The sequence below is a fragment of the Camelina sativa genome, chromosome 14 (assembly GCF_000633955.1).
Source record: "Camelina sativa cultivar DH55 chromosome 14, Cs, whole genome shotgun sequence".
Classification (NCBI taxonomy): domain Eukaryota; kingdom Viridiplantae; phylum Streptophyta; class Magnoliopsida; order Brassicales; family Brassicaceae; genus Camelina; species Camelina sativa.
In genome coordinates this window covers 14167904-14179931 of record NC_025698.1, presented here as the reverse complement: position 1 = coordinate 14179931, position 12028 = coordinate 14167904, and the positions used below count along the sequence as shown (strand labels likewise).

The window sequence follows — 12028 nt, the reverse complement described above, 5'->3', positions numbered from 1 at the left end:
TGTAAAATAAATCAGTTCTCACTGCAAATATTATTTAAAATTAAAAACAGAAAATCCAAATCTCTTTGGTAAAATTCTAGGTTAAAAATCAGCTTTGAAAACATGTTTAGATTGTTCACAAAATTACTAAATCAAATCTCTTTGCAAGAAGTAATTTTGATCATCAAAAGGTTTTGTCAGGAAAATCAATTATATTCTCGTATCAATTTATTTTCCTAAGTTATTAATTCTAGATGACCAATCAAGGATTAATATGAAGAACAACATGTGATGAAGATCTAGAAAGATAATGAATCCTAAATAAACAGATCTAATAAATTATAAAATCTATGTGAAAAAAACCCTGAACCTAACAAGCAAACTACTCAGACATATTCAATGAAGAACAAAACATCATTCTCAATAATAAGCAATATATATTAAAAGAGTAAGAAGGGAGTTCAGGGATTCTTCTCTCAAAGGAGTTCATATCTCTCTCCCAAAAGCTCTCAATATCTCTCATGATTGCAGAAAATAAAACTTGCTATAATCAAACTTCAGGGTTTACAAAACTTAAAAACAATATATATATATATATATACATGTCCTAAAACACGTCCAGGGACTAATGATGCAAATATGGAAAACTTCGGACAAATTTTGTAAACTTCCAAAACTTGCTTCTTTCTCGGCTAAACAAGGTGTCGATCGATGCCAAGGCAGTGTCAATCGACACTCTCATCCTTCCTCGGCTCCAAAATCCCTCTAATTGCTCCAGTTTGCTCATTCCATGCCAAAATCTTATAAAACCTGTAAAGTCTCTAAAACATCCTATAAAACAAATTAAAAAACTCAAAATGTACATTTATGTCATGGTTAAAAACCATAAAAACGATGATATATCATATATAATAACATATTTGTTGACAAAGGACATGCATGGGACATTTTGTACTCTAATAAGTCTTCCTTAGATGTGGGTGGGACGAAACGGTTCAAACAGAACCTCGCAAATCTAAGATTTCGGAAATATCACATTGAAAAAAGCATACATTCATGTCACACCGGTGGAAAACTGTTTTTTGAGGGAAATTTGTTGGACCAATCATGGGTACTGATTAACTTAATCTAAAAACTAACCCATAAGCGGAGAGTTATCACATCTTTTATATATTATCCGAATATTTTTATCCCAACCGATGTGGAACATATTGGACTCTAATAACGTTGGATTTTGAGTGATTATACGGGTAGACTATTATGACATGCTCCGTTTTGGGCTATAGCCAATGAAGCAGGTGTTTTAGACATAATTATACATATGCTATAATGGCATCAATTTTAGAAAAGACGTTGAGATGGTCAACCCGAGTTTATAAACCAAAGAAGTTCACAATTTGAACTTTTCATGAACCTTTTTGAGTCTTTTTTTGTTAATGGGTTCAAAAAATGTTGGCTTTAAACATAAAAATACTTAGAACCGGCTCATTAGACCACAACAAAACAAACATGGCGCAACTCCACTGATTCATTAAATTTATGGTGAATTTGCCTACTAGCCATAATGGCAAATTTAATGAAAAATATAGCCATATAATATGTGAAATTAAGTGAGTAATCAAAGGATATTGTGAGATTACCCTATTACACCCAAGTGGTGATGGTGGTGATGGTGGCCGGAATTGTGGCCGGCGAAGGTGGTCGCCGGAGTGGTTGCCGGAATTGTAGCCGGCGAAGGTTGTGACAAGAAGGTGGTCGTCAGAGTGGTGGCCGGAGGTGGTCGCCGGAGTAATGGCTGGCATAATCGCCGGAGTGGTGGCCGGAATGTGGTCGTCGGAGCGGTGGTCGAAATGTGGTCGCCGGAGTGGTGGTTGGAGGTGGTCGCCGGAATGTGGTCGGAGGTTGTCGCCGGAATATGGTCGGAGGTGGTTGCCGAAATGTGGTCGAAAGTGACTGGAGGTGGTCGCCGGTTGTCGGAGGTGGTCGTCGGTTGTCGGAGGTGGTGATGAACTGGTGGTGGGTGTGGTGGTAGATAAGAGTGTTAAAGGTTAATTATGTAATTAATATATAAAATATAAAGTATATAAGAGTTTGATGGTTAGTATAGTTAGTGGGTGAATTATAATTTTTTTTATGTTATACACTACAATTTCCCTTAAATTTAAATATATATTTTTTTCATAGCTAATTTGTACGGCGTTAGCTATGAAAGAATGAAAAAAAAAAATCACAAGCTTGTGTGGGAACTAGGAAGCTTCGGAAAATTATCAAAAACAAAAATTGAAAGATATGTTTTGTCAATAATATGTTACTATTGTCAAATTATATTGTGTATAGATAATTATTTCTGTATTTGGAAGTACTTTTCGGTTAAAAAATATGTTACTTGGAAAGATTGTCTTGCATTGCACGCGATGAAAAGAGAGTGTCACGTACAAGTTTTCAGAAAAGGATGATGCACATATAGAAGTCGGTAATTCTAACAGCATTTTCTAACGATTAGACAAAACAGAAAGTAAGAGAAATTTTATTTTCCACAATTAGAAAACTAAGATAAGTTATTCAGCCTTATTTCTCAAACTTGATTCCCTAACACTAACCCTAAACCTAGACTTTGTAAGTCCGACGCTCTAACCCTAGCCTAAATTCTAGTCCAAGCGCAAAACTATTACCACTGTACTGTCAAAACTGAAAGTACATCGAAGCTCTTCAAACCATGGCCCACATACTCTCTAATTATATAGCCCAAATTAGTTACTTAATAATCCAAACTCAACCAACCTGAGACAGTTAACCCTGTCACTCTGTCAGAGAAACCCGTTACCCAGTTAATGAGAATACCGAACCTTATGGAAACCCAAAAATAGAGATAAAATCCCTGATGCAACACATATTGTATACTTGTAACACAGTAACACTCGGTATTCAATAATATTTATAAATGTTGTGTTTTAAACCGATTTCGTTGCAGAACGTTTAGTAACTTGTTTGTTTGTGTGTGTAGGAACGAGATAGAACGAGAGAGAGAATACACGAGGATTTACAAGTTCCCAAGGTCAAAGTGACCAAGGTACGTCTTGGAGAGCTAAAACCAGCTCTCAAGGTTTATATATCAAGCGTTAAACAGAATACAAGAGACCAGAAAAATGAACAACCCTAGAGAGATTTACACCAAGATGAGAAGGAAGAAGATAAGCTCTAAACCTTTATCTTTCTCTCTAGATCTTTCTGCCTGATACTCACGCTCCTCTTACACTTTTGTCTTCACCCTGTGCTCTCCTTATATAACCGTTGAATGCTTCTCTTTACAGCTCACATTCAACTTTTGGAGCAACAAACCTTGGAGCTGGTTCTGTGTACGGTGACACGTCCACAAGGCGACACGTCATAGAGTATTCCCGAACTTGTACCTGGGCTTTGATAACAGATGGAAGCTTACCGGACCTTATCCTACCACAAGGCCCAACCTATTTCATACCAAACCCAAAACCTTGTCGGACTGAATCGACTTACAATAAATAAATTGTAGAGTCAATATATTTATATAGTTTCTTGGGTACAATCAATTTCACATGACAAACAACTTTCATATTAATAATACTTGTCAGTCAAATTTGATATGGTTTATGACATTACATGTATAGGTAGTCCAATATCCAATTGATCCTGAGTAAAAACATACAAGCGAGTAGAAGACCAGAATGCATACCAAGTTACGCGATTTGACTCCTTTTTTCTCTCTCTCATTGGACTTACGCTATAGATCTTGGATATAACACGATCGCACTAAAATGGAAAATCCCATGCATATATATTGGAGTTAAAGTTAAATATGGGAAATAGATGTTCAAATTTAATAATCGTTGGTGTTCTCCGGGATAGGCTCCTCGCTTTGCTCCGAAGGATGATTGCAGAATTTCACGTGACTACGTGAGCTTGTTTCACTAATTACTACGTAATAGATAGGATCCTTCTCCTAGTTGACTAAATGTTATTCGGTCGTAATAGTTGACATCTAGATCTATGCACAATAAACCATAAAATAATTCTACATTTATAGCGCTTGGATATTAATACAAGAAAAAAGTACTTTTTTAGATTAATACTAGTATAAATTAGGAGAAGGTAAAATTTCTAAATTCAAAAAAAATACACATTTGGATTGAAATCATCACTCTTAAACCTCCTACATAAATATATAACCTCGTTAGTCTTGTAAGTATACAAATTTACACAAGCATAACTGTTAGTATAACTTAGGAATATAAATTACTATCTAACCTTCATATTTTAAAAAAAAATAGTACTACTCCGAGTGGGTGAATTTATTGACATTGACATTAAAATTTTATTAATTATTACCCCATTTTTCAAATCATAGTCTCATTAAATTATAATGGATTCCAACTCCCAAGTACTCAAGCTCCTAAATTTAAAAACGTAGGAAGCGTGGAATTTCGATTTAGACATTAAATGTGCAATGTAATAGTATATGTCATGTGTAGACTATGAAACAATGTATGAACGTTCACAAGTGTGTATATATGGGCTGTGAACTTGTGATCGTTCATCGCACTTTGAATTTGATCGTCACAAAACTTTGTGGGCAGCTCCGGGATATTTAAAGTTTGCTTTTCAACGGTGGAGATTGTAATGGACAGTTAGTTTTTGTTATGTGGTTCAATCTTTAAAGCTGTTTGTTTATGTTTCTCTATCGGTTTAATTTCAAAGTTGTTTTGTTGTTGTGGCTGGTTGTAGGGCGTGTTTAGCTGTGAAAATTGTTTCAAAAAAAATTCTTAAAAACAACTCCCAAATAATAGTGTGCTTAACCGGTTCCAAATGTTTTTGTCAATCAACGTATTAGATTCTCAATGGGAAATTGTTTGATTATTTTTGTTAGAATAGGAAATTGTGTTGCTGTGGAACTTAACCCTTTGTTGATGTTGTGAAGATCCGACAATCATGTCGGACATTGATAAACCTAACTATAACACTATGATTCTATCCTATACACTAACGAAAAATTATACTCCATACAAAAAATATAAGGACAAAGACTAGCACGAAAGTAGCCATATTTTTTGGAGGAAAATGTGGTAAGTTCACGATGCATACTTTTTCGGACGTATTTATTGTTTTCATTAAATTCAGTAAAATCATTAAAGCAAAGAGAATCATTCCAACGACAAGAATGATTAGTCTACATTGTAAACGTAATGATACACATCTTCGCGTTTTCCGATTTAAACATTTAAACAATTATGGCTCATAATTGTGTTATATGATCTATAGCGAAACGTTAGACAAAAGCATCCAAAGATAGGTTTTAATTTGAAAAATAAAAAAATAATGATAGGGTGCGTCTATCATATTTCCCATACTTTTGCAGGTAACGCGAAAATGTAACATGACATGTCTCTATCCGGACAAAACATAGTTCTCCCGCAACGTTAATAATTCAAGTTACCCCCGTTCGTGAATATTATTGATCATTGTAGAAAGAAATGGTGGGTTTGAACCTTTTTCGTGAATCGCTTTAGATATTTAACATTAATTTAACACAGAAAAGAACAAAAACGACAGGGAAAGGAAAAATATCTAAACGTAACAGTTTTAACTAATTGAGAAAAAGTTTTCTCAATTATAATGGATTTAAATTTGAGCATGGTGGCTAGTTAAGAGATGGGTGATATTTGTATTACAGAGTTGTCTTAGTATTACTTATTATCATGTTTATCGGCAACTGATCCTAGCTAGTTGTCTGCGTAGGACTTTTGGAGTTACCTGATCAAATTTTGATGTATGATACAAAAAAAATATATATTTTATGCAATTGAGGAACATGTGCAACGTAACGCAGCAATTACTCTCAAAGTCTGCAAAAGATGTCATCAGTGATATATTGTGAGAAATTAGTTAAAACAACATCAGATTTTCATAAAATGTGGTTTCCATGCATTCATCACAATTAATGTAACTAATGGCAAACTCACTTCGACGCTACTTACGTATCGAAACATATAGTTAAAAATTTCATGTTTAGTAGGACATTTGCAAATTAAATTCCTTTTGTAGAAGGGTGGCTTAATCTGTGCAACAATGCTCTCCAATCAAAATGTTCTACTACTTTCAAAACAGAGTTTGTTTTTTGTTTGGCAAAACCCATTATAAAGTACATTTCTGATGCTTAAATATCAGAAAATTTTACTCGATCATACATGAAACACATCTCCCGCAAATATGATATTACCGTATGAGTTGGTACTTTCTTCGACTATGGTTCTGCAACTAAAATAGCTATCAATACATTGATTTTCCTAAATCCACACATATAAATTATCAAAAACTTTTGCATGTAATTGCTTTGATATCATCATGTCAAAAACAAAAGTGCTTTCTTTGATATCATGTCAAAACAAAAAGGACGCAAAACAAATTATAATGAAAATTCATATTCAACATTACAATGATTCACGCTATAAAACAATTCCTCCAGATTTTATATTCTTCCAATATATTACTTTTGTTAAAGTATCTAAATAATGTTCTGTTTCGATGGATCACCAGTGATAGTAGTAAAGTTATATATCCAGATCCTTTAACAAACAAAACAATAGTGAAGTTATTTTGTTCTTGTCATTCACTTACATGCATACATTGAATTGAATTATGTATTGTAAAGGTAAAAGTATTAAATAGTTATTTGGTTTAAAAATAAAAAATGCATTAAATATACTAAAGAAAATACATCCTTTGTGATACAAAATAAAATAAAATATCATCTATTCTAAATTCTATTACAGAGAGTATATATTTATTACATATATATAGCCAGAATAATCGATAAACAAATACTGCAACTTGACATAGACGATCTAAATCTCACACCGAGTCTCTTATTCTAAATATTTACTAGATGGGTCAAGATCTTTTTAACACATTGGGTTTAGCGGTGAGCTAAGAAACTTTATTTGTGGACATAATTAAAAAGTTTATGAATCAATATCTAATGATTCATCTTACTTTGACAAAAATAAATAAAGTTTTCATCTGAGTGTCTAGTAGAAAAAAGAGTAACAAAAAAAAACGAATAGTACAATGTAAGAAGAGGGGCTAATGTGGTAGTAAAAAAGTAACTAATAATGGAGTAACTCATTTCGATCGTTTTTAAAATTACTATTTACAAAAAAAAAAAAAAAAAAAAAAGAGTTATTTTATTCTGTGTTTTGACATGAGCACAAAAACTCTAANATAGACCCATTTCATAGTCACAATTCATATCACTAACCAAACAAAAAAAATGGGGTTCGTATGTAAGAGTGTATTAGTGAGTCTTGTAGCACTTTGGTGCTTCACTTCCTCTGCCTTCACTGAAGAAGTGAACCATGTGTCTCAAACCCCTTCTCTAGCTCCTGCGCCGGCTCCGTACCACCACGGTCACCACCACCCACACCCTCCCCATCACCACCACCCTCACCCACATCCTCATCCACCGGCCAAATCACCTGTTAAACCCCCGGTTAAGGCACCAGTGTCTCCACCAGCCAAACCTCCGGTTAAGCCCCCAGTTTACCCTCCCACCAAAGCTCCAGTTAAACCCCCAACCAAAGCTCCGGTTAAGCCACCAGTTTCCCCGCCAACCAAACCTCCAGTTAAGCCCCCGGTGTACCCTCCCACCAAAGCTCCGGTTAAACCTCCAACTAAAGCCCCGGTTAAGCCACCAGTTTCCCCACCAGCCAAACCTCCGGTCAAGCCTCCGGTTAACCCTCCCACCAAAGCTCCAGTGAAGCCCCCAACTAAGCCCCCGGTTAAGCCACCTGTTTCTCCTCCCGCTAAGCCACCGGTTATGCCGCCGGTGTACCCGCCTAAGTTCAACCGTAGCCTAGTCGCCGTTCGTGGTACAGTCTTCTGCAAAAGCTGCAAATACGCTGCGTTCGACTCACTCACAGGCGCTAAACCAGTCGAAGGTTTGAACCATTTTCTTTATTTATTATCTTTCACTTTCGTTAATTATTTCATACACTCATAAATACGTCAGTAATAGTAATAATCTTGTGAAACAACTCGACCTGCATACGCATTTAATTCGGTACTGTATACGTATATTTGTTTATAGAATAATACGTATTTCATACCAAAAATCATGACGCACACTTCGATAATAATAATTCAAATTTCTAAACGTTACAAGTGGGACCTTTTGGTACGTAACTAGTCAATGTTTCGAAAAGAGGAAAAAAAAAGAAAAGAAAAGAGAGTGACTATGTACACTTCTGCACTCATCAGTCACTGTTTTTTACAGTCTGGCCCATAAATTTCACTACTTCCCAAAAGCATATAACTATTCCCATTAGTTCAAAAAACAGATCTAACGTGTATTAATTATATATTATTTCTTTATGGTTCGTGCAGGTGCTACTGTGAGACTAGTGTGCAAGAGCAAGAAGAACATAATCTCGGAGGCGACAACAGACAAGAACGGATACTTCTTTTTGTTGGCACCGAAGACGGTGACTAACTACGGTTTCAGAGGATGCCGTGTCTATTTGGTGAAATCAAAGGACTACAAGTGCAACAAAGTCTCCAAACTCTTCGGTGGAGATGTCGGCGCTGTGCTCAAGCCTGAGAGAAGCCCAGGAAAATCCACGGTGGTGATCAACAAGCTGCCCTACGGTATCTTTAACGTCGGTCCATTTGCCTTTAACCCGGCTTGCCCCAAATGAAGATGAACCCTCTGGTTACTTTCTTGATTACGTCGTCGTGTTTGTGTTAAGATTAATCTCGTGTTCAAGAAGAGTGTAAGAGTGAGTGAGAGAAAGTGAGAGAGTTATGTGCGTTGGAATTTTAATGTTAGCTAGTTTTTTTCTTAAGTTGAAATGCTTGGATTTTAATTATGATGTATTCTCTCTCTCTTTTTAAACGACTTTGATTAAGTTTCGTTTGAATAAAATAGTACTACTAGCTTTTCAAGATGATTTATTTTTCGATCTTATTCAAGCTTGCAAATGACTAGAGTGAAGTGATTCCATTAGATAACATAACACATTGAATGAACAAAGAGAAATATTAAAAGCCATAAATGAAAGCGTCCAGGCGCTAGTTTAACGATAGAGTTGTATACTATTGCAATGCCTATTTAATGAATAGCTTGTGTTTTTTTTTTGTTCTATTCAACTTGGATCAAATTAGAAAAAAAGATAAGAAAATTTATGCTGCAGACCAAAAAAAAAAAAAAAATGATTACTAGGAACGGTGAAAAGCTCGATGGGAAAGGGGAATCATCGAATAGGGTTTCTAGTTTGTTCTTGGATTCGGAGAAAAATCAGCTGCGTAATTGTCGGCCACGGGGCTGACATCATTTCCCATCACATCTCAAAGTTTCAAAACAAGGACAAGAAATAATTCACTACTACTAATAAAAGAGTTTTAGTTAAAACGGCTAGTTTGAAAACTTTGAAATTAGAAAAAGTGATTAACAAGATGGGTTTGTGGCGGAACGATTTACTAATTACTATAAATATATATTTGTCTTTTGCTTTTCTTGTTTTATGTATTTTACGTGGTGTCATACATTAGGATTCGACTTAGTTTCATAAATTGAGCTTCTCTCTTACAAATTGTTAACCGGGTTGTTGGTTAGGCCTTTACATGTCAGTTCAACGGAATCAAATTTGTTATGTTGTTGCTTTATGGTCTTGTAGCGACTGAACTTATATTTTCTCGTTAAAGAGATTCATAAAAGGTTTGATCATTTCTACAATCGACTGCTACTATATTGATAAACTACATAAAGACATGGCCCAGATAAAATGCACACAACAAGGGCTAGGTTTCTTAACTCACACCGAAGCCGATTATTAAATATAACAAATAGAAGGAGCCCAAATTTATATAAGCCCAACGTGTTTCTCCACAAACAAACGAGCCACACTACTAGTTTACTTAGTCAAACCCCAATGATTATATTACTTCCAAGAAAAGCATTTCTTGACTGATTGAATACAATTTATATTCAAACACGACACGTAGATAAAATCAACTTAACCATTAACATCATTTCGAGTCTACATATTTATTAATATTATTGACCAAAAAAAAGGTCACATAAATGAGTTTCCTAGTCATCAGAAAAAAAAAAAACCATCATTGGGTTTAATTTGAGTTCCAACGATTAAAAATTAAATGTTCTTTTGTAGAAATTATAGTGTCTCTCTCGATACCTCTTTATCATTTATTGCCAAGAAGACTATAACCAAATGAGTCTACTACACAAACAAACAAGAATAGCAAAAAAAAAAAATCAAACTTCCCTTCTTTTGGCGACGGCGCGTGTACACCACTCTCAAAGTTAACGCGTGAGCGAAGACCGAAAGAAATATATAGAAAGAGAGACTAAAAAGGGCCAATAGCGCCCACCGAAAACATTTTCTTACCGAACCAAAAAACACAAAACTCAAACAAAAAAAAAAAAAAACACAATTTTATCTCTCTCTCTCTCTCTTAACATACCACAAATGGAGAATTCGCCGAGATACAGAGAAGCGACGAATCTGATTCCATCGCCGAGATGCCACAACAACAACAACAGCTGTAGTATGAGCAGTAGCAGTGAGAGCAACAAACCACCCACAACTCCAACCCGACACGTTACAACAACAAGATCCGAATCCGGAAACCCGTACCCGACAACATTCGTTCAAGCAGACACTTCATCCTTCAAACAAGTCGTTCAGATGCTAACCGGATCCTCCGACAGACCCAAACACGGTTCTTCCCTTAAACCAAACCCGACCACCCATCATCATCATCATCATCATCAACCCGACCCAACAACAACAACAAGATCCACTCCTTCCTCCTCCTCCTCTTTCTCAATCCCTCCGATCAAAGCCGTACCAAACAAGAAACAGTCTTCTTCTTCTTCTTCTTCAGGGTTTCGTCTCTACGAGCGTCGTAATTCAATGAAGAACCTCAAAATCAATCCTTTAAACCCGGTTTTTAACCCGGTTAACTCAGCTTTCTCCCCACGGAAACACGAGATCCTCTCCCCGAGCATCCTCGATTTCCCATCTCTCGTCCTCAGCCCCGTCACTCCTCTTATACCCGACCCGTTCGATCGATCCGGGTCATCCAACCAGAGCCCCGAAGAGAAAGCCATCAAAGAGAAAGGCTTTTATTTGCATCCCTCTCCGGCTACTACTCCGATGGATCCAGAGCCACGCCTTCTTCCTCTTTTCCCTGTCACTTCACCTCGTGTCTCAGGTTCTTCTTCATCAGCTTCTTCTACTTCTTGAAGAACCCTAATTTTTATTCTTTTCTTTTGTGATCTTCTTTTTTAAATTATATATATTATAATTGGGAGTCTGAGAGATGAATGAATGAATCCTGATGAGAATTATTATTATTATACGAGAAAAAAGAATTGTAATGTTGAGATGTTTGCTCAATTTTCAAAAAAAAATCATAGCCCTTTCAATTGTATTAATCTCTCTTCTCTCTATCTATATATGGTGCTTTTGATATATGCTCTTATTTGGCTTCAATAACTATTGTGATGTGTTTGATTGAATTGAATACGAAAACAAATATCAGATTAGTATTATTTTTCACCCCTACTCATATTGAATTCAGTTATTAGTTGTGCAATTTGACTGAAATGATCTTCTAGTAATAATTGTATATAAGCAAGCACACACAATTTGTTGCTTCCTACATTGTTGTTCTTAGACTAAAGAGAGAAACCAAATTGGTCCAACCTTCTTTTGCTAAGTGTTGATGAATGGGAAAAAGGAGTTCTTTTCGTAAATAATAGGGCACACCATATTTTTTTTATCTTCTTTTTTCATACTTTATACAAATTGAAAATAGAAAGAAAGAAAGAGTAAATTGGATAGAAGGAAGTGGGGCTTAGCTGTCTAAAGAGAGAGTAGTATTAATTAAGAGAGGTAAGGAATCTTTTTGACTATATTTGATGATAGGGTTTTGTTTTGAGATTTTGACCCCTTTTACCTATATTTTTAGCCTAATGAATACCAATAACAATATTTGT

General features: G+C 35.5%; 3 protein-coding genes across 3 annotated transcripts in view; all 3 read left to right on the top strand.

Annotated features, from left to right (window-relative positions):
* Window positions 7248-8956, top strand: LOC104741438 (non-classical arabinogalactan protein 31-like). Its single transcript, XM_010462312.2, has 2 exons — window positions 7248-7946; window positions 8392-8956. Exons 1-2 carry the CDS (start codon window positions 7280-7282, stop codon window positions 8700-8702), a joined length of 978 nt encoding a protein of 325 aa, XP_010460614.1. The 5' UTR covers window positions 7248-7279; the 3' UTR covers window positions 8703-8956.
* The window catches only part of LOC104741437 (VQ motif-containing protein 4), a 5859-nt gene continuing 4277 nt past the window's right edge, over window positions 10447-12028 (top strand). The window contains exon 1 of the mRNA XM_010462311.2: window positions 10447-10486. The gene's annotated coding sequence lies outside the window, so the exon portion shown is untranslated. The remainder of the gene's footprint in view (window positions 10487-12028) is intronic.
* Window positions 10470-11501, top strand: LOC104741436 (VQ motif-containing protein 4). The gene has a single exon (XM_010462310.2). It carries the CDS (start codon window positions 10494-10496, stop codon window positions 11271-11273), a length of 780 nt encoding a protein of 259 aa, XP_010460612.1. The 5' UTR covers window positions 10470-10493; the 3' UTR covers window positions 11274-11501.

Bases quoted from the DNA above. Each gene is read 5' to 3' on its own strand.
- LOC104741438 (XM_010462312.2), top strand. From the start codon at position 7,280: ATGGGGTTCGTATGTAAGAGTGTATTAGTGAGTCTTGTAGCACTTTGG. The intron at 7,947-8,391 runs GTTTGAACCATT...TGGTTCGTGCAG, and splicing joins AGGCGCTAAACCAGTCGAAG to GTGCTACTGTGAGACTAGTG.
- LOC104741436 (XM_010462310.2), top strand. From the start codon at position 10,494: ATGGAGAATTCGCCGAGATACAGAGAAGCGACGAATCTGATTCCATCG.